Consider the following 26,000-nt stretch of genomic DNA (forward strand, 5'->3'; position numbering starts at 1 on the left):
CTCGATCAATGAGGCAGGAAAATGGTGGAAAGGGGCATACACAGGCTGAGGTACTTGGTGGGTCTTTCCATGGCTTTTACGGGTAAGGTTTGTCCTCGAGTCTCCCAGGTCCCTGAGCTGAGCATCAGAGTATGTGGGAGCAAAGCATGACCTGTAGTAGAGTAAGACTTAGAAAGCACTTAAGCACAGCTGGACACGCAGAAACTTATGGCACTAGATGGGGTGGATTAAAGGGTGCTGACAGAGCTGGTGGATGCTATTGCAAAGTCACTCTATCATCTTGAAAAGGTCATTGGGAAATGACCTTTCTGTTCTAATGAACAGAAAAAGGCAAGTACCACACTTGTCTTAAAGAAGGGGGATCCATAAGAGGCAGTTTGACTACTGTGGCTAGTACCTTTCCTGGAAGGGTTGCAGAGCAAATCCTCCTGGAAGCCATGTCCAAGTAGATGAAGGACAGGAAGGTTATTGGAAACAGATGGCATGTGTTTGCCCCAGGCGAATTATGCTCCACCAGGCTTTCAGTGCGATCAACTATAATATAGTCAAATTAGTGAGACCTGTGCAGTGGTAAAAAATAGACTGAACTATCAGGCTTAAATGGCTTGTGGTTTGTTACTTCAAGTCTGACTGGTGGTATGTTGCTAGTTGTACCTTTCTAATGATGTTCTATGTCTCTGTTAATGATGTGGGCAAGGGCATTGAGTACACCTTCAGCAGGCCTGTAATCACGACAGCTCAGAGAATGGTAGATACACTGAAAGGCAGGCCTGCTGCTTGCAGGGACCTTAGGAGTTTGAACAAAGGCAAGTGCAGAGGCCTCTGTCTGGAAAGGAATAACTCCATACACCAGGACAGGCTGGCCCAATGGCAGCGTTGCAGAAAAAGTCCTGTTGGAGGGGAAGGTGAATGTGTTTAAGCAGCATGCCCTTTGTGATGAGGAATGTGAATGGCAAACTGGGCTGTACTATCTCAGCTGCAGCCAGTGGGTTAAAGGTGATTCCTCTCAATGTATTAATTTGTTGCCAGGCTGTTTTAGGATTGTTGCATCCAGCCTGGGGCTCACCAGTCCTAGAACAGCACTGACACACTGGAGCCAATCATCATGAGAAGAGACGAGAAGGTGGCATGGAGTCCTCATAGCGGCTTTCCAGTATTTGAAGGGGGCCTACAAGGATGCTGGAGAGGGGCTCTTCAGGGACTGGAGCAAAAGGACAGGAGGTAGTGGGTTTTAACTTAAAACAGGTGAAGTTCAGGTTAGATGTAAGGAGGAAGTTCTTTACTGTGAGGGTGGTGAGGCACTGGCACAGGTTGTCCAAAGAAGTAGTAAATGCTCCATCCCTGGCAGTGTTCAAGGCCACGCTGGCCAGAGCCTTGGGCAACATGGTCTAGTGTGAAGTGCCCCTGAGCATGGCAAGCAGGTTGGAACTAAATGATCTTAAGGTCATTTCCAACCCTAACAATTCTGTGATTCTATGAGGATGGTCAAATACTGAGACAGGGCCACAGAGTGTGAAATCTTCAGCCACAGAAACAGTCCCAGCTCGGCTGCACCCAGCCCTGAGCACCCTGACCTCTCTGGCTCTGCTCCCACAGGGTTGCTTGGATGGGTATCCTCCAGATGTGCCTTGCTTACTACGTGCTGCCGGCTGTGAGCCCACCGCGACCACCGCCCGTCCGCGGGCGCGGGCTGTGCGCTGCGCCTTTAATTGTCAGGGCGGGGGGTCGCGGGGGAGCCCCCCCTCCCCGCCAGTCCCGAGCATGCGCTGCACGGGGTGGCGGAGCGCGGCGCGGCGGGCGGTTGGCGGCGCCGCTCGTCCCTGGCAGCAGGTAGAGAAACCGGCCCCGGCCCCGGCCCTGGCCCCGCCGCTGCCGTCGTGCGGCGCCGTGGTGGTGGCGGTGGCCACGGAGCCCTGAGCGCCCGCCGGGGAGCGGGGCTGAGCGCCGAGAGCGGCGCTCCCCGCCTGGGCTGCACCCGAAGAGAGAGGCAGCGAGCGGGGAGCTGCGGCGGCCATGGGCAACGAGGCGAGCCTGGAAGGAGGCGAAGGGCTGGGCTCCTTCCCCGAAGGGGCGGCGGCAGCCGGGGATGGCGGCGGCCCTACGGCCCTCTTGGAGAGCCTCGTCCCGGCCGGGGTGGAGGCGGACCTGAGCCAGCTGAGCGAGGAGGAAAGGAGGCAGATCGCCGCTGTCATGTCAAGGGCGCAGGGGCTGCCCAGAGGGAACCTCGCCGCCGCGGAGCCGCCTCCCATGCAAAGGCACGCACGGAAATTCTCCCTTCTCCCATTCTTCCCTCCCTTATTCTCCGTTCTTTCGCGGTGGGGCGAGGCGCGGTACGATCCGGGTCCGCCGCACCGGGAGCGGGCATGGCGTTCCGCTGGCTGCGGGAGGGAAGGGGGCGGCTGTGCGAGTGCGGACACTGGGACGGAGCCCGCTCTTTCCAGCTTTTCCCACTCCGGTGGTTTCTAATAATACCGGCGGCCCTCGGTTCCAACGGGCTGCACCCTTTCCCCTTCCCTCCCTTCGCACCGATCCGGAACACGGGTAGCTTCTGTGTCTAGGGAGGGGAGAGAATTGCAGACATCATTTCGGTTTTCTCTGTGTGTGTGTGCCTGTGAAGTGCCCCGCAGCTCAGGTAGTAGCCAGGGAAGCTCTCCCTGGGGCTGATGGGTTCTGTAAGCTTCTCTTGCTGGAGAGATCTTGCTGAGTCTTTGACAGCTTTTGAGCATAATGTATTTGCTAGCCATTACTCTGCCAGTTCTTAACCTCTACAACTGTCATTTGGCTTCATTAAATAGGCATTGATTGAGTAGCTCTGTTTCAGTCTTTTTTCCCCACAGTATTTTTCTTCTTGATTTTTTTCTTTTTTTTACCTTTTTTGTTGAAAGGGGAAAGAGGCGAAATAGTAACTTGATTCCTACTAGATTAAGTATTCTGGATAGTGATGGCCTTAGTTCGTTGTGCATCGCGATGGCTAGGGTTGTTCCCTTCCCCTTTCTTTACCTGCCCCTTGGCGGATATGCTGCCCGGGGTGCAACAAGCCCATTCCTTGGCCCGGCCCTGGGCCGGGTTTCCGCGGTGCTACCGCCCGCCCTCGGCCCCCCTGTCCTCGGTGCTGAACCGGCTGCTCTGCCACTGTCCATGGTGTTGGAGCGGTCGATCCCCGGCCATTCCCTGCTTCCATCTCCGGAGCTGCGCGAGTTGCTTGTCTAGAACGAGGATGTCGAAAGGAGCCTACTTGGCCGACCGTTCAACACTGTTCTTGTGTATGGACCTCACCCAAGATGAATGCATACTGACTTTATATAATACCGGGTTTTTGTAAGTGAGTTCTAGAAGAGAAGCAAGGAGGGTGGAACCAAATTCATCACTGGGCAAACTACTGAAGCCATTAGGATTATACCTGAGATGCTGGTCTCCGTTTTTTAAAAATGGGATTCAAGTCTTCCTATTTTATGTCTTGCATAATTATTAAACAGGTATTAATATTGTATGTATAATTTTCCATTCAGTGGAGGGCTCTACCCAGCTTCTATAGATGTTAATGAAAAGAAAAAATAAATCTGACTGCTTAGTTCTGTGAAACTAAGCTCAAAATTCCCTTTTGTATGACAGTCAGTGGGCAAAGACCCAAAGACTTTGAAAGTTTATTGTTTCATGCTAATATTCCAGAAAAAAAGTGAGATAGATAGATGTCCTGGGAAGATGGTAGAATAGGCTAAACTCATTACAATGTGAATCTTTCTGCATTTATAAAGGTCTGCTTTCCTACAAACATATTTAGGCTATCAGAAACTACTTTGATCTTGTTAGTGTGCCATACTTGACGCTCTCCATTTAAAGTAAAGGCAGTCTATATTTGTCGATTACAGCCTTTTAACTTTTAGCCAAAGTTGACATTTTAGCATTCAGTGCAATAACCAGGTAACTAGTTTCTTTTGTGGGGTTGTAGCATCATAACGTCTCTGTGCCTGTCATGCTGTAATGAGGTTACTACTTGTCTCTGCTCTTCTGTTGTGGCTTTACTTGCTCTTCTTGCATGCCTCTCTCTGCTATTGAAATCTACCAAGAATGAGAATAATTAAGAACCTGATCCAATCCCTTTGAGTAAGACTCTTCTGAGAACCAAGGATCAGCCTCTTCCAGGCTTTAACTTAAATGAAGAACTAGCTTGCTGAGGCTCAGATTCTTTAGCTTCAGGGTTGTGGTTTTTTTTTTTTTTTTTTTGTTTGTTTGGTTTTGTTTTTTTTTTTTTCCCATTTTTTGTGGCCAAAAAAATCAGATGTGGAAAATATCTCTTAACTGATGCTCTACAACTGTTGCTCACAGCACTGGGTTATGCTGGTCCAAATGTTAAATGACAGAAACAGTGATTGAAAGAGGAATTTGGGTTCCAATTTATATAGCCCTGTGTTATGATTGTGTTATGATTGCACTGCCTGTTAGGTATTTTTTTAACTGGATTTTTTCCACTGTGATGTCCATTATAATATAAGCTATTATCCAGTCTTACCTGAGAAACTAATAGTTATCTCCTGTTCTCAATGCTCTTTCATTGCCCAACTAAGTAACCCAAGTCATAAAATGGACAAATTCCTTACAACTGGTGGTATCCTGATGTAACAGTTTTTGCAACTACAGAGTTTTTGATAGTAAGTAATGCACGTACCAGGAAACATACTTGCATGCTTACCACCATGAAATGCATGCTGTAGTTTCTAGGACTTCTATAGGCTTTGAGCTTTTAAGTCTTAAAAAATGCAATAGCTAAGTAGATGCATTTAATATTTATTATGCATTTTAAGATAAGCATTTAGATCTAGAGCACCTAAAGCGTATTGCCTAAATCAAATGTGCATTTTAGTTTTGTTTTTTTTTTTTCTTTGAGCGTTTTACTCTCTAGGGCCTGGTCACCATTTGGGGTGTTTAGCATCTGTGGAAATCTTTCTATCCTGTTTCAATTGCTTGCTTTCAGAAAACCCATGGTTAGGAAGTTTAGCTGAAACATACACAGTCAATTTGTAAGCAAGTTCTAGTTGTTGTAGCTTCATTTAATGATTCTTTAACTGTGTCAGTGTCCACTTGCTGAGGAATTGATCCACATCATCTGAAAGGATTAGATGACCAAACTGTATATATGAACCATCTAATGCAGCTGGTTGGTTGTGTTTGTTTGTTTTCAGTTCGTTAACTTGGTCACAATAGACATTAATAGAAAAAAAAAAAATCTACATTTTGAGAGGAAATATTCAGAAGTTGTCCTGAGTGTCACACTTCTAAAGTATGATTATGGTGTTTTTTCCAGAAGCAATATGTATTTTTGTTAATAGTATCACTCTATTGACTTAAAATAATAAAAAAAAGAATAACCCACTAGGGGTATGTGTAAGTTTATACCTACCTTCTCTGTAGATAAGAAAAGCTCTAACTATCCTGGAGTCACATAGTATTCATTGCACTTCTCTTTAATACTATCCTGATGAACAGGAAAAAGACATGCCTTTTTAAATAGGTATATATAGCTATGGCATTCAAGCACTAGTCTTTTTGTGAAATCTCCTCTTGACTCCAAAGTAAGCTTTGATTTGGTTCTAATATTCATGTAAATGAATAAAGATGAGTACTGTGATTCAAGACCTAAGTGACAAGGAACATAGCAGCATGAAGTAAAGTATTAGCTGAGGGAGGACTAAATGATTGTGCTTGTTGGGTTTGAAGACTTAAGGACAATGTTGTTTTGGGTTTTGTTTGGTTTGTTTGTTTTTTTTTTTTTAATGATTCAAAAGGTCTAAAAATAAGAAAATTATTGTAAAAAAAAAAAAAATTAATTGAGGACTTCTGATTCTCCAGATTACTTAAAATTGTTCAGTGTTAGTCTGTAGCTGGGTGCAAAATAGTTCTGGAAAAGAAAGCTTCAACTTCCAGCTACCTAAAACTAAATAGAGGAAGTCCTGGCTTTTAACAGAGGTAATATTTTTCAAGAAGCTTGTCATTTCAAGGCTTTTTCTTCCACTAGTTAACCATGCTCTATATCCATTGCTTAGAAACATTGTCATATATAAAGGCAAGACAATACACAAGCAGCCTTCCAGAATCATCTGGGTTTATTTCCTAGATTCATGGGGTTTAATCTCATTCCAAGTCCTGAGATCTGATCAGGTGGAAGTTTAAGGAGCACATCATTTTGATGAAAATGGAAGCTGGAGGAGAGCTCTATTCCAGTGGGGATCGACATTATATCCATATTTATTTGTGTTAATGTCCAAGTTCAGTTTCTAAAACTAGATTTAGTTCTGGAGTGGTTTGTTTGTTTGCTTTTTTTGCTTTTTTGTACCTTCGTACTTTAAGGTTTGGGCATGGTACCCAGTTTCCTGAACTGAGTTTCAGTAGTACCATTGATCCTTTTCTTTTTCTCCCTTGTCACTCAGCATTGTTGAGTGATGCCTTCTAAGATTTTGAACATTTACAAACATGAATGCTGGAAGCATACCAGACTGCCACTAAGAGAATGGTTGAAATGATTTCACTTGGCATGCTGTAACTCTTTAGATAAACTTGGGAGTGCTCATCTAAATAACATGAAACAGAACTGCAGGTAGACCTACCTAGTCACTAACAAGAGTGTAAAATTGTTCTTTTTAACAAGTAAAGATGCTAAATATTTGAAGGCATTAGATTATCATTGGGCTTTTCTGTATTATCTTTGTTATGTATAATGAGTTAATCAGTGTTCACTGATGCCAATGGAAACACACCTATTCACAGTGGGTTGCACAATAAAGTGCCAGTGCTACAGCCAATAATTTTACAAGAATGGGGAAGGATAAGTGGAGTTATGGAAAGCTGGAAATAGTTTTTCCTTAACAAGCATTTCATGTGGAAACTGTTAATTTGCCGAAAACAATTCAGACAAGATTGTGAGAAAATCCCATGTTGTGAGAATTATGAGCACAGAAATGGCTGCCACTTAGCCTTGCCCTTTTGTATTGCCACTGCTAGGTATGGAATGAAAACTGTAAAAATTAATCAGAAATAATAGTAAACCCATAGTAACATTAACAGTGTAAAAATATTTTTCAGTGTGTCTATTAATATATATAATTCTGCAGACTTCTGAGAAAATTCTCAGCCAATTGTGTAATTTTTTATTGATTTATATATTGGTTAAGGAATATAGTTAAATATAATGACTGATCTCTAAATTGGAGAGACATGAATTTGATAGGTGGACCACTCAGTGGATAAAGAACTGGCTGGATGGTCGCACGTAGAGTTGTGGTCAATGGCTCAATATCCAGCTGGAGACCGGTAACGAGTGGTTTCCCTCAGGGATCAGTGTTGGGACTGGTCTTGTTCAACATCTTTGTCAGTGACATGGACAGTGGGATTGAGTGCGCCCTCAGCAAGTTTGCCGATGACACCAAGCTGTGTGGTTCGGTTGATATGCTAGAGGGAAGGAATGCCATCCAGAGGGACCTTGACACGCTTGTGAGGTGGGCTGATGCCAACCTCATGAAGTTGAACCATGCCAAGTGCAAGGTCCTACAGCTGGGTTGAAGCAATCCCAGGCACAGCTACAGGTTGGGCAGAGAAGAGATTCAGAGCAGCCCTGTGGAGAAGGACTTGGGAGTGTTGGTTGGTGAGAAAATGAACATGAGCTGGCAGTGTGCGCTTGCAGCCCAGAAAGCCAACCGTATCCTGGGCTGCATCAAAAGGAGTGTGACCAGCAGGTTGAAGGAGGTGATCCTGCCCCTCTACTCTGCTCTCGTGAGACCTCACTTGGAGTATTGTGTGCAGTTCTGGTGTCCTCAACATAAAAAGGACATGGAACTGTTGGAACAAGTCCAGAGGAGGGCCACGAGGGTGATCAGGGGATTGAAGCACCTCCCATCTGAAGATAGCCTGAGGAAGTTGGGGCTGTTCATCCTGGAGAAGAGAAGGCTGCATGGTGACCTCATAGCAGCCCTTCCAGTATCTGAAGGAGGCCTATAGGGATGCTGTGGAGGGACTCTTCATTAGGGACTGTAGTGATAGGACAAGGGGTAATGGGTTAAAACTTAAACAGGGGAAGTTTGGATTGGATATGAGGAAGAAGTTCTTTACTGCAACAGGTTGGCCAGCCAGGGAAGTTGTGAAGGCTCCATCAGTGGCAGTGTTAAAGGCCAGGTTGGACAGAGCCTTGGGTGACATGGTTTAGTGCGAGGTGTCCCTGCCCACAGCAGGGGGGTTGGAACTAGATGATCTTAAGGTCCTTTCCAACCCTAACTATTCTATGATTCTATGATTTTGCTCATGAATGTCCAAAAAGCACTGTCATGTCTAGAAAAACAAGATCAGTTAACTGGATCTCTCAAAGTGAAAGCTGACAATTTTATATTTGCAACACTATAGTGGCACTGAAGAGAACATCATATCTTCCAGCAAAAGCACAGTGGTAGCACTGAATAGAATATTTTACTACAATGCAATACTGTTGATTACAATATTATTTCCTTCCACTGCAGCCAAATACAGCAACAAGTAGGATGTTATGCCACATCTGGAGGCATGATCTTGATTTAGTTCCTAAATTCTTAGTTTTGTTTTCTTCTATATGAAAACACAGCAAAATCTTGTTGTTAAAATAGTTAGAAAAATCCCTATGTAGTGAGAGATTTTATTGCTGGGCAATGTGAATTGTTGGGATGATGCTGACAGAAAGCTCTCTAGTAGTTCTATTTAAAAAGAAAAAATCTTCTATACTAATTCTATGAACCAACATCTGGTTTGTCTGAAAATTCTTACTTGTGAGTGGACGGGTTGAAAAGAAATGGGTTTAAAAAGAAGTATTTACTCCTTAATGTACCTGTGTTTTAGGAGTTTAAATATTTGCTGCATATTAAATTGTAAATATATCCAAATTTTGTACAAGTAGCCAAAACACAAGTACATAAACATTTTGTATTGTGCAGTGTTTTTCTTGTATGGCTGTGCTTTGATCTGCTAATTTTCTGACACCTCTGTTTCTTTCAGTCTTCTCTATGTTTGTATCCCAAGGCGTAGAGTGGAGAGTTAGTCGTTTGGATTTAGGTGAAACAAGCGGTCGTAGCTTTGTGTTCTTTGTATTTCTGAAAAGAAAATTAGTTGTTGTATTAGATTATTTTCTAAATAATGAATCAGCCTATGTTTGAGTACTGGTATAAGGCTTTAAAGAGCAATAATTTTAATTTAAATACTTTTTACATGCACCTTATGTTATAAGCGTTGCTCTTGCAAACACCCAGGAGACTTCACAGCATTACCAATGCACTTCCAGGGTCACAGATACATCTTATATTATCTCATTTTTCTGGTACTCTTGTACTGTGCATTGTTTTAATTCGATTACATTTTCTGTCTGCAGACATCCTGAGCTTGATACAAGACCCAGGCAACCAGGTAAGCCTCCAGATCCAGGACCACCAAGTTTAAGTAAAAGCAGAACAGTAGATGCGCTGAAGACAGAACAACGGGCACCTGGACGGAGCCCTTCTTCTATTAGTCTAAGGGAGTCAAAGTCCAGGACTGATTTTAAAGAAGATCAGAAGCCAAGTATGATGCCCAGTTTTCTTTCAGAAGCCAATCCACTGAGTGCAGTCACTTCAGTTGTGAACAAATTCAATCCTTTTGATTTGATATCAGATTCAGATGCAGCCCAAGAAGCTAGTAGGAAACAAAAGGTTACACCAAAAGAGCAAGGGAAACCTGAGGAGCAGAGGGGTCTTGCAAAACATCCAGCTCAACAACAGTCTGCAAAGCCAGCTGTTCAACAACAAGGACCTGCCAGACCTACTCCCCAGCAAACTGAGTCTTCCAAACCAGTGCCTGGGGAACCAAAGCAAGTTCAGAGACCAGGCCCTGGTCACCTGTCAGACTCAAAAGCAGAACCAGCGAAACAACCACTCCAGCCACGAGGACCACAAAAATCTCAGCCCCAACAGTCAGAACCATCGAAGCCTGTTCAACAACCACCGTCTGCAAAACCTTCAGGCCCAACAACAAAACTCTCACCACAGCAAACAGAGAATGTTAGACTGTCATCCCAAGCACCACCTCCCACGAAACCATCATCACAGCAGCCAGGACCTGTAAAACAACCATCTCAGCAGCCGGCACGACAAGGGGGTCCTGTAAAGCCATCTTCACAACAAGCAGGGCCTCCAAAGCAGCCTTCTCAACAACCTGGACCTGAAAAGCCATCTGCTCAGCAAGCAGGACCTGCAAAACAACCATCCCAGCCTGGACCTGGGAAGCCACCTCCGCAGCAAACAGGACTTGTAAAACAAGTGCCACCACAGACAGGGCCAGCAAAACCATCTTCTCAGCCTGCAGGGGCTGCAAAGCCCCTGGCACAACAACCAGGACCTACAAAACCACCAAACCAGCAACCGGGGCCTGAAAAGCCCTTGCAGCAAAAACAAGCTGGTCCAACCCAACCTACTGAGTCCACCCCAAAGAAAACCTTCTGTCCTCTTTGCACAACTACGGAACTGCTGCTGCATGCTCCAGAAAAGGCCAATTACAACACTTGCACACAGTGTCATACTGTAGTCTGCAGCCTGTGTGGATTCAATCCCAATCCTCATATAACAGAGGTGAGTAATTTTTAAACTGATGTTCACTACCAGAGCAAAGACTAGCTTTACCTTTGTTAAGCTGCAACATCAGTTGTGTTACAGTCTTTATCATCACAGCTGTTTAAGGCCTTAACAAGTTCAGTGGACAAAAATCATGCTATTTGGGAAAACTGCTTATGAGGAAAAGAGTGTGAAATTATGAAGGAGATAATGGTTCTCTGCACAGTGTTTAGAAGTGTGTTCTCATTTCTTATAAAAAAAGGAGAAACCCCAATGTGACTTGTTTGCCATTTTTCTTGATTTTAAGCACTCACTGGCTATGTTTCTAATTTGACCACAGTAGTCATGTACTAATATGTTTATAAGTAAATAAAATTTGCTGCTATAAGAAGATGACTTTTCATAGCCCCAGTGTGTGTTTTGGAAAAGGATGCTGTGGTGTATTTGCTTTGTAACTATGTCAGTGTTCATTAGCTGAAAGGCTGAGTTGTGTGTTTTGACTTGGTGATACTCAGGTTATTTCATTCTTGTGGGATGCTGTGAAACAGATCTCTGTGGACTATCTCTAACCTTGATCACCGTTCCTGCTGTAATTATATAACGTAGAAATGGCATAGGAAGTGTGAAGACTTCATATGAACTTCATTTAACGTGATGTTTGTGATAGTTTAATTTATGTTGGCTGATGCCAGCCTTATGAAGTTTAACCATGACAAGTGCAAGGTCCTACACCTGGGCTGGAGCAATCCCAGGCACAGCTACAGGTTGGGCAGAGAAGAGATTCAGAGCAGCCTGTGGAGAAGGACTTGGGGGTGTTGGTCGACGAGAAAATGAACATGAGCTGGCTTCAGTGTGTGCTCGCAGCCCAGAAAGCCAGACATATCCTGGGATGCATCAAAAAGAGCGTGACCAGCAGGTCGAAGGAGGTGATCCTGCCCCTCTACTCTGCTCTCATGAGACCTCACTTGGAGTATTGTGTGCAATTCTGGTGTCCTCAACATAAAAAGGACATGGAACTGTTGGAACAAGTCCAGAGGAGGGCCACAAGGATGATCAGGGGATTGAAGCACCTCCCATCTGAAGATAGGCTGAGGAAGTTGGGGCCGTTCAGCCTGGAGAAGCCTGCATGGAGACCTCATAGTAGCCCTTCCAGTTTCTGAAGTGGGGCTATAGGGATGCTGTGGAGGGACTATTCATTAGGGACTGTAGTGACAGGACAAGGGGTAATGGGTTAAAACTTAAACAGGGGAAGTTTGGATTGGATATAAGGAAGAAGTTCTTTACTGGAACAGGTTGGCCAGCCAGGGAAGTTGTGAAGGCTCCATCAGTGGCAGTGTTAAAGGCCAGGTTGGACAGAGCCTTGGGTGACATGGTTTAGTGCGAGGTGTCCCTGCCCACAGCAGGGGGGTTGGAACTAGATGATCTTAAGGTCCTTTCCAACCCTAACTATTCTATGATTCTATGTGCTTATACATATACTTTACTTACTGTGTTTGGGAATAAAGCTTCATATGAATATCTAATCTCTTGTTGTTTGAGCAGCTTCTCGTACATCCTGATACATTAATTTTAAATTTGCAGTGTAGTTTGAGTTTGTTTTCTGTACCAACACTTTTATCAATTTATAGAAATTCAAACACAGCAGACTTGGCACTGAGGACTAACTAGTGATGAAATAGCCGGAAAGGGTATTTGAGAAGCTTATTTTTGTCTTGTTTTGGTATTTGTTTAGCTGATCAGAGATGCTGATAGGAAGAAGTGCGGACTGCTACTATATTGTGAACATGACAAATAATATCACTATGCTTAAAATTGAATCAAAGAATCACTGAGGCTGGAAGTGTCCTCTGGAGATCTGGTACTCCAACCTTCTGCTCAAAGCAGGGTCACCTAAAGCAGGTTGCTCATAGACAGTTTTGAGTATTTCCAAAGATGGAAACCTGACAGGCATTGGTACCATAATGATTTAAGAACATTGCTAGCAGTTAGGTTTCTTTTGAGTATAGATGTTTATTAGTGGGTATCTGGTAAAAAAACAACACACTTTGTGCACCCAGCAATCATATTATTTATTGATTTGTTGTTAAAATTGTGATTTTTTTTTTTTTTTTTTTTTTTTTTTAAACCTGAAACACTAATTATAGTAAACATTGGTAGCACCTTGCATTATGTAGGGGTATACTCTCTTGTTTGAGTATAGGGAAATTAAGCATTGAAATAGTTGGCATTAATGCTTGGACTTGAACAGCTGTGTGCAAAAATTTTAGAGTATTGCTGAAAGTCTATATTATCTGGGCTTGCATGAGAAAAGGTCATAAAGCATGTTGTTGTAGACAATTTTGGGTAAAAAAAGAAATATATTTATATATTTATGTATAGATGGTGGTGCATTGATTTTAAAGTCAAAGTGGAACTTTGTAAGAAAACTTTGCCTTCAAATTCTGACAGAATGTTTTTAGACCAACATTTGTGAATGTTGTTTATTTCCATAGTGTACTCCTGGAGTCTCTTGGAGCTCCAAGTTTATCCTCTTAAAAACTTCATATTTGCCATAGAAATGATCAGCAACTTTGGTATGTTCACATGAAATGGATTTTGGGAGAGAGAGAGAGTTTATGTGAGAAGATCTCAAAGTATTTGGCAATTCTGTGAATAAATACTAGTTTTTGAAGGGGGTACTCTGTAAGTGTGAAATTCAGGACTTTAAGACAATAAATACAGCTGCATTTAAGACTGATTGCATACATATGTAAAAGCAGATTTGAATTTCATATTACACAGTGAAATAAACACAGGATATGCATTTATTTCACAATGAAATCATTTCAGTAAATGAAGGTATTGGACGGCTAATTTATTCAGCTATTAGTTCCAATCTCCTGACTCCCACTCAGACTTTTCTCATTTGCTCAGCTTTACACCATCAGCTGTCTTGCTGAAACTTCATTGTGGGTGTCCTGCTCCAGTCTGCAGTGAAGTGTGATGAAAATCACATCTGACTTTATTACTAAACAGTTGGAGCAAAGTAATAGAATCTGCTCTGGCACATGCAGAAATTTTGCTTATTTCAGCTACAAAAGTTCCCACTTGAGTTATTATCAAACTTTCCTTCTAGTTTCCCTTTTCTTTCAATGCTTAGATTGTTAGTAAAAGTTTGTGATTCCTCCTTTGCAATAGTTTATACATTTCTTCCCGTCTGGCATGAAAACCATAGATTGTGTCTCAGCTGTCAGTTTCCTTGATTATGGTGCAAGGTTTTTCTTTTGGCTTCTCTTATTTTAGGTTCTCCAAAAGTGTTGTTGACTAAAAGTCTTCATCTCTCACCCATGCACTTATTGACTGTATCTTCACCTCTTATTGCTATCCTTTGACTTTTTTTGCAGTTCTTTTTGCCAAGTTTCATGATTCTGTGTTGTGCTTTTCCCATGCCTGTTACAGCCACTGTTTTTATTGCTTATGTTAGAACACATTACCAGTTGGAAAGCAGTTATTTGAAATTAGATGTGGGGAAAGACATTTATTTAGAAACGAATTTGTACTCCTTTTGTTCTCTAACATTTTCCCCTGTACAGCTGCTTGAACTACCTTAAGATACTCTTCTTCAAATTTCTTACAGGATAGCTCAGTCCTAATAGCTAACAGAGTGAATTTCTTTTCCAATGTAGATATTTCTAAATTTATGTATTTTATATTTCTAGCTGATTCTGGAAATAATACAACAGGGTTTACAAACTGGCTCAAGAAGTAGATTGCATGAATTGTAAAACCATTATAAAATTGATGATTTTGAAAATTTTTAGTCATTCTTTTAATTTAAATCTTTATTTAAAATGCAGTAGTACATGCACTCTGCCTGTTTTAACTCTAGTGAGAGAGCTGTGTAACTAAGAGCAGAAAGTGATACCTGTATTGCTGCAAGGTCAGACCCCTGAACTATTTCTGTGAATGATCTGACACTGCAGTCCCCTTGGGGAAAAGGGATAGTTGGTATCTTGGTTTTGCGCAGCAGTCTAGAGAGAAAGTACACCATACATTGTGTTTGGTAACATATGTCTCTCTAATCTGTCTAGGTATTCACACTCCACTCATCACCATGCACATGACTGCTTAGCAACAGTTGCATAAAGTAATGGAAAAATTATATAAACAGGTTTGATGATTGGTACTTTGTTCCCTTTTCCTTTCATATATGTCAGAACCGTGTAGCAGGTGTGTATTTATTTTATTACCTGGTGATTTATTTTTCTCACTTCTTCAAAATGTTGCCAAAACCACTCCCATGAGCTATTAGCAACAGAAACCAGCACTTCCCCAAAAAAGATTCAGCCCTACAACATTTGAGTAGGAGTAGACTTTCTGAAAATGAGCAAAGACATCTGAGGGACTATGCATTTTGATAAACACTTTCATACAGTTTTTGGTAAAGCTAAGCAAAAAACATGAGCTGCTATAGTTAAATCTGAATGATTGGTGTGTATGCTTGATAGCTGGAGGAAATTTTCATCCCCTCTGAACTAGTTATTGGAAAATATGCACAACACAGAGATAAGGGTTTAAAGTATAATACTTCATCATTACATTCTTTATGATGAGAATTTCTAAAGTTGATGATCGAGTGTTAAAGCTGTTAATATTAGAAACTTGGCAGTATGTGACTCAGTTCCATGAGGCCACCCTTGATGATATGTGTGCATATGTGGATGCCTGTCTTCTAGGTAATTTTTAGGAGGGCTTATTTTTCATGCATTTTATCAGTGTTAATTCATATGTTATCTACAGTTTCATTAAGCTTTTGAGAGACCATTTAAAATCAGTCTTGGAGCCAGGTATATTTTTTTACTGAAATACTTGCTAAAAGTTGCACATTCAGATAGTGTGAAGCTATGTATATTGATGCAGGATTTGTTTCCTTGCCAGAAGCTCTTTTGGATGAAAGCAGAGTGAGTTCTAAAGAATATTTGATTGGTTCTGACTGTTTCTGAAGCAACATGTCTGCATCAAAGTTGATTTAATCCTAAACCCAATCTGAAAATACTTGATTTTTTTTTTTTGGATTTTTTTTCCTCATCATCTGTCACTGTGTTTCCCTGCACATTAAATAAAAGATGGAGATTTTTCTTAGCCCTCCTTTTGATGCTAATGCATTCATAGGAACATTTTTTTATTGTCCTTTAAGGCAGTGGCCAGTTTAAGTTCTAGCTGGGCTCTTCTTATTTTCTCCCTGCATAACCTCATGACATCTTTGTATTCTTCCTGAGTTGCCTGCCCCTTCTTCCAAAGGTCATAAACTCTCGTTTTTCCCCTGAGTTCTGATAAAAGCTCTCTATTCAGCTGTGCCAGCTTGTCTTCCAGCACATGGGGGTGGGCTGCTCCTGCACCTTTAAGATTTCTTTCTTGAAGAGTGTCCAGCCTTCCTGGGCTCCTTTGCCCTTCAGGACTGACTCCTAAGGGACGCTGTCAACCAGGCTTCTAAAGAGGCCAAAGTCTGCCCTCTGGAAGTCCAAGATAGCAGTTCTGCTGCCCCCCTTTCTTAGTTCTGCATGAATCAAAATCTCTATCATTTCATGATTGTTATGCCCAAGACAGCCCCAACCATCACGTTGCACACAAGGTCTTCTCTGTTCCCAAACATACAGGACTACCCCACTGCCTCTCCTTCCTTGCCTGTCCCTTCTGCAGAGTTTATCATGATCCATTGCAGCACTAGGGTTGTGAGAGACATCCGTCTATGTTTCCACGCTAAATCATAATTTTCCTGCTGCATCTTTGCTGCCTCATGGATCTCCATCCCCTACCTCCACTGAGATGACAGACTGAAGAACCTTGCTAGCACACTCTCAAACATTGGCATGCTACCCCTGAGCTTATCTCTGGTGTGCCTAATTTTATCTCTTTCCCCTTCAAAACTAGTTTAAAGTTCTTTCAGTCAGCCCTGGTAACTCCTCCACAAAGATCCTTTTTCCCCTTTGAGACAGGTGTACCTGTCTGTTGCTAGCATCCCTGGTGTTGTATAAACTGACCTATGATTGAAACCCCCAAAATTCTACTGGTGACACCGGGTTTGGAGCCAGGTATTGATCTGTTGGATCTTCCTGTTTCATCCCTCATTGTTCCCTGTAACTTGAAGGGTAGTGGAGAATGCTGCTTGTGCTCCCTTACCCAGTCATCTCAAGGCCCTGAAGCCTTTCTCGATTGCCCTCAGACTTCTTGTTGCAACTTCTTTGCTTCCTACCTGAAAAACTGATAATAATCTGAGGGCTATACCAGGGTAGGAATCTTTCTGTTCTCATCTTTAACCCATGCTCCAGGGATACAGCAGACTTCCCCAAGAAGTGTGTCTTTTCTCCATATTGGGCCTTCTTTTCCCTTCAGAAGGGACAAGGACCGGTCTTTTTTCTTTCTTTATGGAAGCAGTCTTAATGCAGGGTGTAGGCTGACTTAACCTCAGCGACATCTCCATGGCAGATGAACCATCATCCTCGTCATTGTTCACTTCCATTTGCAAAGTCTCAAACCTATTGTGCACAGGCACTTGGGAAGTTGGGTCAGTCACAGAGATGTGCCTGCTGTACCAGGCAGGGACCTGTCACCATTGCCCCCTGCCCCTTAAGTCTCTGTGTTCAGCCAGGTGGAGAGAGAACAGGGCAGCTGAGTATGTTGTGGTGGGTGCAGAGCCTGAGGCCATGGCTTTCTTCCTGGTGGATCCCATTGCTCCCTGGTCAAGTTGGCAGGACCCCAGTGCCCTTCCTGCCATGCCACACCTAGTAACTAAAGAGAATTTAAGCACTCAGAAAAGAATTACTTTTCTTCAGTTATTATTATTAGCTTGTGTAGGGAAAGGAATATATAATTTAAAATACAATTCATATAATTAAGATGACTATAATTCTTGTGTTGATTCCACAAGTTTTGTTATATTTACAGTAAAAATAATAGAAATGACTCTGTTAAATCATTGTTGATTACGTCACAGTAAAGGAGGCTATTGATCAAATTGAAATATCCCCTGTGGTTTACAGTCTAGACTCTGCTGTGCTGTAGTAGTGCGTAAGAACCAGCATGAACTGGAAATGACACATAAACCAAAATAACATTACCATCACTGTGGATACAGACATGCCACAAAATCTAAGCCTTTTAATACCAGGAAAAGCAGCTTTGAAACTGTATGCCCTGTGTAAACCTAGATTGGGAAGATATTCAGGGTTAAATATATAAGTAAAGCAAAACAAAGTAGAAAAAAGATAAGGACTTAAATTTGATGATCAGCCGTTATGATCATAAGTTGTAAAGAAATGAGTTTAAAGAAAGCCAACAAAACACAAAGCACTTTTTTTTTTTTTTAACTTTCTCAAAGTATTAACATAGAAATCACTCGTAACTGTGCCGCAGGGAAGCTAGAGATGTTCTATAAAAGAAGACGGAGCTCAGTCTGGGTTCAGACAGATCAGAGAACAGATTCAAACTGGCCTTGTTTAGCTGTCCTTTAAAAATAATCAAAGTTTGAAATATTTCTGTGTGAAATATTTGTTTTGGTCCACACAGTACTTGAGGTGTTCCAGTGTTACCAACACTGCAATTTATATGGAAATGGGGATTCTTCACAATTTTTTTGATACAGTGAAGTTAACAAAGTTCCTAGATTTCCATGTGGAAATGCCCATTTCTCACATGGGCATTGGGAAAATTGCCAAGATTCTCAAATAGAAGGGCTATGGCAGTACAGAATATTGTCTGTGGAATATTCTTAACCACATGCCCACACTGTTTCTTTCTCAGAAGGCTGTGTGCCTTCATTTCTGCTTTACTCTTAGGATTAGATGTATTAATAATACTGATGCCCTGTGGATTTTTCTTTCTGTTTTCATGAAAGGGGCAGATAGTACAAAACAGCAAACCCCTATGTATGGGAAATGGTTTCTCAATATTTTAATTAGGCAATATTCTACAATATGTTGGAGTGTTTTCTCATTAACCCAGGAAACTGTTCTGTCCAGTTTTTAACACAAGTAAATAATAAATTAATCTGCATAGCTAAAGATGTCAACTGCAGTGAGCCATCTGCGCCACTATTGCTGTTGCTCAGCAACTGTAATTTACTACTATGTTGGGCCATGTGATGTGGAGATGCTGTTTGCTGGGTAATCACTGGGCAGGAAACATGGCCCAGCCCTTCTCTGACCAGACAGCATAATCCATGTTCAAATCCTAGTGATAGTAACTCAGATGCGCTCTATGCAGCACAGAGGAGCTTTGTTAACCTTTTCTTTGCTGCTCTCTTGATTTGCAGTGATGTTTTTTGTTAATCATTTGTGTGATTGTAGTATACTAAATCCTGATGCAGTTAATGAAAACAGTTGGCATTTGTTGCAGTGATGCATGATGCAGTGTACTGAGCTGTGTTTAAATCTTTTTCCTTGTCCTGTGCATGAGGCAGCTTAAACACATATTTGGTTGTAAAAAACTAACTTTTAGATATTCTGAAATAGTAGTGTTCAAGATAAAAAATATTCAAAACATTATGTTTATATTTTGCTTTATGATTTATAATCATATGAACTATAAAATAACAGTTCCCCAAACACTCATAGTTCATATGCAAATTATAGCTTTTTATGTTAGTAATTTAAACAGAACATTGGAGCATGTTTTAAGATAGTGGTAACTGCATAACATAATTCATCCAGTAATGTTCTTTAGTAGTTTTAAAATAGCAAAGTAACATTTAAAAGCAGTCTTTTGAAATGGCTATTTAAAAAGTTTGCTCAAACATTGGTTTACCACCAAGCTACAGTGCTTGTAACCATTGCTAATGGTTTGTGGTATGGATACCTGGGGACCATGCTGCTGGCTAGAATCTACAACATTTTCATGAGCATTTTGTGTCAGTGTTCCCTGATGAACTCCCCAGTTGCCTTTTACATTTGACAGTTGAAAGGAAGGTAAACATTTATTTTGTAATGATGATCTGTTTGTCTCTAATGAACGTCAGTTGCATACTATGTACAATAGTTAAACATTTGCTTCAGTGTAATTACTTTGAATAGTTGAGATCTTACTCAGGGAAGGATGGTGTAGAAGGAAAACTTTGTCTCACTATTGCCCAGGCTTGTTTAGAAGACCTTTTCAGTTGTATGTCGACATACTAATTGAGTTTGTCCCATCATAGTTGTTCTTTTTTGTTCATAACTGGATTTTCTGATCTAATTTCTGGACTTTTGCATCCTATGCCCTCACACTTGTCTCTGCCACCCTACAGCTGCATAAAATCATGAGCTCAAGTGCTTCATTTTTCAAGTTTCTCTCATTATCTTGGCAGGAGTGTCTGCTAAAAGCCAATTCTGGATTCCTCACTCCTCTCTGAAATTGTCAGGAGCTAAATAAGCTGATGTGTTTTCAGACTAGAGACCAATTTTGCCAATAAAACTTTGGGGCAGCTCTGAGCAATGTCAGTTAAATCCATTTACAAATCTATGGCAATGTAAAGGCTCTATAACTCTTTACATTTCTGTGGTAATGTAAAGGGATGTGAATATTTTATGCATATCTTAAAGTTCCTTTTTATAGCACCAAATCACTGGTCTCAAAGAGAATGGGACTCTGCCTTAGAATGCAGCTCTGTTCTGCAAAAGAACTGTTAAAATGGCTTCTAAGAGCTACTTTCATATTGTGTGCCAGTAATTTTTATATGAAATATGTTCAATCTGCAAGTCAAAATTTCTTTCTCATGTACATCTGGAGTCACAGAATCAAGCTGGATTCTCTTCCTCCCCTACATCCTCTGCAGGAATAGAAATTGAGCATGCCAGTCAATGCACTCACTCGCTGATAGTTTTCCTATTGCTTTTTGTGGGTTTGTTTGCTTTCTTGGGAAAGGAATAGGCTTCAGATTTCCCTCAATTGTGTTGGCTTTGTTTGAGATAAAAGAACTGAAGCGTAGCTTTTGTTTGGTTTTGGAGTCAGCTGTCAGATATAAATGCGTAAAACAAGGTGACTTATGGGACATGGTGCTATCATTTTCTTCAATAATTTTCTCCATGGATGTTCTTACTAAAACAGTGTGAAGAAATTCATTTGGTGCTCCCAACTTGCAGCGTCTTTATGAAGCTTTTTAAAGATGTTGTGGTTGATGAACATGTAAAATATATTCTGATACTTGTTTGTTGTTATGAGGGCATACAGTTTCTACATCAGTGAGTTAGGAAGCAAGATAGCACTTTCTCTCTTCAGTAGTTGAAATCTGAACAAAGATGTTTCATGAAATCTGTCAAATTCACAGTCCTAGTCATGGCACTTAACAGCATGGGTCTCAGAATGAAGAAAATCACATATGGATTTCTTCTAGAAATAAGACCCAGCTCCCACCCCTATCTACCAGTGTAAAAATAGTCAGCTTGGGATCTTCAACATCAAAGAAGAATCTCCTTTACAAGTAGATGGGAACTGCAAAAGCTCACGTTGCCCTGGAAAATTTTGCCTTTTTATTCTAGGTAGAGATATGAGAAATCTGGAGAAAGAAAGTAGAAAGTCATAGAACTGCTATCATGAAAGACTTTTAAGAATAGGCAAACATTGGTATTTTAGGTATCTATAACAGCAGTATGTTTTACTTCATCTGTAATAATGTGTAAGATCATCTGTATTTAACAGAAGCTTGCTCCTGTTAAATTTAATGGAAAATCTCTGCAATTGTAGTAGAACAAACAAGCCGGTCTTTGATACAGAACTGCGTCATGTAGTGCACTTCATTCTGAACTCCTAAAGTTTCAATCACAGAGCTACAGTTTATGCAGAATTGTATTTATTTGAAGGTGATGTATGTAAGCTATAAAGACTTGAGGGTTTTAGCACTTATTCCTCCCACTAACATGCACGGGAAGAGTTTTATGTCTATACCAGAAAGATTTAAAAAATAATACAGTGAAGTAAAACTTCATTTTCCATTTTGAATTTCAGCTGGAGGAGGAGCAAATTCATTTTTAGTTTTAAAGGCTCCAGTTTAATACTGAATATGTGTATATGTTTATATGTAAGTTAATTCTTTTTAAGGTAAGGAAAAAGTAACAGTTGAGAGTTAAAGTTTTGTCTTCTGCACAAGATTATGTTGAACACTGTAGTAGAGAATCAACTTTTCTTTGGCATACAGGTAGGTAGTAGAGTCAGACTGTAGCAGCTGCATGTGGAAGACAAGCCTAAATGTTCATAAATGCAATCAGAATCTGGACATCTTAAACATAAGAATTATTCAGACTACTTACTTCATAGTCCCACCCAATCCTAGAGCTACTTTTTTTTGAGCATTAAGAGTGTCATAATAACTTAAAGTAAGATTTTCTGGAAGCTGAGTAATAGCAGGTATACACATCTAACTGTGATGGTTTCATCTGGTTATCTAACTTTAGAGTACAGGACTTTGATTTAAAAAAAAAGAAAAAGAAGCAAGTGGAAAAGAAGCAGGAGCAGTGAATCACAGTGAAAAGTGCATCGTCCAAAGCTCTGTTAAAGCTCTGTTGCTAGTGGGAAAAGACATTCCTCACTTAGGCCTATTAAGAAGCTCTTCACAGGATCTTTCTCCACCCTAGCAGGGAGCCTGCCTCCCTAATATAAGAAATCTTAGTTACTTTGCCAAAGCCAGGCAGCTGAGTTGGGTGTTCAGAGTATGTGGCTTAAGTCTGTTTTTTGATTAAATTTAAAACTTCTAGAAAACCCTTAAGAATTCACCCAGAAATGGTGTTAATATGTATCTAATTAAATTAGATTACTAATATCTATAGCCAGGTGTTTTCAAGGCCAGGTTGGACGAAGCCCTGGGTGACATGGTTTAGTGTGAGGTGTCCCTGCCCATGGCAGGGGGGGTGGAACTAGATGATCTTAAGGTCCTTTCCTACCCTAACTATTCTATAAGTCTATGATTCTATAATTAAGATGTACTTATTGTAAGTAATTGTCCCTTGTACAGAAGGCTTATAGGGGTACAGATTGGCAATCAAACAAAACAGGCCTTAATTCAAAATCTAAACTTTGCTCAGGTCCTGTGTTCACTTGTGAACTTAATTCCTTTCATAATTCAGAGTTTAAACACATCTTCAAGTTTTGTTTCAGTTGATTTCATTTTTTTATCATTTGCTATATGGGCTGCAAGTAGATTGGAGAATTGTTTAAACAATCTGAAGAAATTACGCTGAAAATGGGAGCTAAAAGCAGCATTATTATGAATGGTAACTTGATTCCTGTGAACTTACAGCTGGGTCCAAAATTGAGCATCTCTTTGGGAAGCTGTTAGCAATAGCGAGCTCATACTCTAGAATGTGTATATACCATGTTTATCAGAATAACTGGAATAACTGTGTAAGGAGCTGCATCTCTTAATTTTTTGCTGCTAGAAGGCCAGCTGGCAAAGCACATCAAGATTATGAATTCATTGCCCCAGTCTGTGACCTCAGAGTTCTTTTCTTGCAGTGAGCTTTGATATTACACAGGAAAAATCTTTATTTGCATGTAGTATCTACTTGCAGGTGTAGGGCCATGGGGCTCCGTGGCACATTGAATGGCATTTTTGCTGCCTATAAGGTTCCTGCTAGCAATAGAAATGTGGAGAATAGCATGTGATTCTTCCTGACCACATGTTGCTTTAGCCTGTTTGATCCCTCATCAAGACTGTGAAGCTTTACAAAAGCAAAGGTAGGGATGACCGCTTAGGATTATTGTTTTCTTATATCTTATTAGAAAATATATTTTCTCTCTCTTGTAATACTTCTTGGGAAGGAGAAAAAAATGTTTTAAAGTTGTGAGATACTAAAATTGATGAGAAACATAGGAAACTACATTACCTGTCCCTTCCTGAAAAGAGGGGTCCATTGTGTACAGGTGTACAGTAATTAACTTGGGATCATCTTTTAATAATAAAGGAAAATGTTGGGAAACTTGATTATGGCTCACCATCAGGGCTTAGGCAAAGCTCCTCACTGATTCCAAATGAAGACTTGCCTTCTGAAATGGGTGGTAAAGTATAAGTCTGTGTAATGTATGATGTCCATTAACACACTTCTGTGTCCAATTCATTGGATGCGTGTTTACTGCCAATACTTTGCTCTGTAATTTAAACCATTATCAAAACCATAGGCTGTATGAAGAGCTTGATAGATGTATTCTTAAAGGTATTTATGCATTTACTGTGTTTTAATTCTGATTATTGTTTTCTGTCAGCAGTCTTGATATGGCAAACTGTTTCAGCAGTATTTGTCTTTATTCTGGCAAATCATTGCTGTAAATGAATCACTTCTGGGTCCCATGAAATTCCAGTGCATGTTTTCATTCTGCTGGGTTTTTAATCCTCCAGTATTCAGCTGTGTGTAAACTGACTGTGAAGTCATTAGAAGCATGGGTTCAGTGATAGCTTGAATCACAGGAATGTGGAGAAGAATGGAAAGATCCTTTGGGCATGGTAACCACAAAACAGTATCGGTTGTAATATTTCTCCCTTTTTGCATGCGGGTTTGCAAGATTGCATCAAGCCATTGCAGCCACTAGAATAGCCTATTATTATGTTGATTTTATTAACTCTGTCTTATTAATAATACCCTTAATTTTTAATTTTGTTTTTCTGCAGATTAGTGAATGGCTCTGTTTAAACTGCCAGATGCAAAGAGCATTAGGTGGTGACCTAGCACCAGGTCATGGTCCCAGGCCACAGCCACCTCCACCCAAACAGAAGACACCCATTCCATCTTCACCAGCTAAACCATCTCCCCAGCCACAGCCAGCCCAAAATAAAGATGCTTCTCCAAAACCTGATCCTTCTCAGTTGGCAGAATCGAAGAAACCCCTGCCACAGAAAAAGCAACCCTCCTTGGCTGGGTCTCCCCCTGTAAAATCAAAACAGCCCTGTGCCGAGCCAACTGAGACCTCCCAGCAAATAGATCTTACTCCAAAGTCTGATCAGGCCAAGCCACCACAGGCTGAAGATAAGCAAAAACAACCCAGTATACAGAAGCCCACAGCAGACACTGTGCCTACCTCTGCAGCACCAGGAACGAAACAGGATTCAGCAGGTCCCAGACCTCCACCAGCTCAACAGAAAATGGTAGATTCCCCAAAGCCAGAGCTTGCCAAGCTGCCACAGGACACACAGCCAGCTGTGGACAAAACAGATTCCAAACCTCTTCCACAAGTGTCTCGGCAGAAGTCAGATCCCAAGCTTGCATCTCAGCCTGGGGCTAGACCAGATGCTAAAACTCAAAAGCCTGCTGAGCCAACACAAGAAAAGGATGATCCTAAGAAGTTACAAACAAAACCATCCCCAAAGCCTGATACCAAACCGTCTCCCAAGGGACCACAGGCAGGGGCGGGTCCCAAGCCAGTGCCAGCCCAGCCGGCACCTCAACCTCAGCCGCCTCAGAAAATTCCAGAGCAGCCAAGGCGTTTCAGCCTTAATCTGGGAGGCATCACTGATGCCCCTAAGCCTCAGCCTACAACACCACAAGAAACAGTTACTGGGAAACTCTTTGGATTTGGAGCTTCCATCTTTAGCCAGGCCTCAAATTTAATCTCCACAGCTGGTCAGCCGGGGTCTCAGACATCAGCCCCCCTTGCACCTGGTCCTTCAGTGAAACAGCCTCAGCCTCCGTCACAGCCTCTAGCCTCTCAGGCAGCCCCTAAAGAGGCTGGTCAGGCTCAGCCTCTTCCAAAAGCTGTTCCTCTGAAGAGAGAAGCCAAGCCTCCTATGACTGAAAAACCAGAGCCATCAAAAGCGGATGGTGTTTTAGCAGCGAAAGGGTCTGATTTAGAAAAGAAACCTGGTTTGGCTAAAGATAGCAAGCCTCAGGCTGCTGAAGTGAAGAAACCTGCTGGGCTGTCAGAACTGGAGAAAGCCAGCCAGCCTAAAGAGTCTTGTCCCCTTTGTAAAACTGGACTAAATATTGGTTCTAAGGATCCCCCCAACTTTAATACATGTACAGAGTGCAAGAAAGTTGTCTGCAATCTCTGTGGATTTAACCCGATGCCGCATATAGCAGAGGTAAGGTGATGATGGAGTCTGTATTTACCCTATGTTCCTATTCGCAGGCTCCCTGTGCTGTGAAGACCAATCTGTAGCTGATTTTTAGCTACTGAATTTGAAATATTGGAGGATTTGAATGTTTCATCATCTGAGGGCTTTAAATATCTCTGTTGAATGAAACTTGGTCAGTAGTTAGAAACTATATCAAATGAACTTTCTTCAGGTTAAGGGAGTCTGGTATAGGTGGTTGCTAGCTTTTTGAGGCAAAAGCAGGTAATTGTAGTTATGAACTGTTTTGCAATTGGTGCTGCAGCAGACTACTGTACTTTCAGTCTACCATGGGATAAGGTTCTTTTTCATGTGCTTCAGTATTATATGTTAATGTGTGCTTCTAATCAATGCCCTCAATT

The 26,000-nt window shown here is 41.4% G+C and overlaps 1 protein-coding gene across 4 annotated transcripts in view; it reads left to right on the forward strand.

Moving 5' to 3' along the window:
- Positions 1-1,858: 1,858 nt before the first annotated feature.
- PCLO (piccolo presynaptic cytomatrix protein) overlaps positions 1,859-26,000 on the forward strand; it is a 358,200-nt gene continuing 334,058 nt past the window's right edge. For all 4 annotated transcript variants that reach the window (XM_062631954.1, XM_062631955.1, XM_062631956.1 and 1 more), the window contains exons 1-3: positions 1,859-2,255; positions 9,380-10,610; positions 24,202-25,608. In XM_062631954.1, the coding sequence (XP_062487938.1) occupies positions 2,014-2,255; positions 9,380-10,610; positions 24,202-25,608 (2,880 nt within the window). In that variant the 5' untranslated portion in view covers positions 1,859-2,013. The remainder of the gene's footprint in view (positions 2,256-9,379; positions 10,611-24,201; positions 25,609-26,000) is intronic.

Source organism: Pezoporus occidentalis, unplaced genomic scaffold (genome assembly GCF_034315485.1).
Source record: "Pezoporus occidentalis ecotype Australia unplaced genomic scaffold, CSIRO_AGI_Poc_V1 ctg38, whole genome shotgun sequence".
Classification (NCBI taxonomy): domain Eukaryota; kingdom Metazoa; phylum Chordata; class Aves; order Psittaciformes; family Psittacidae; genus Pezoporus; species Pezoporus occidentalis.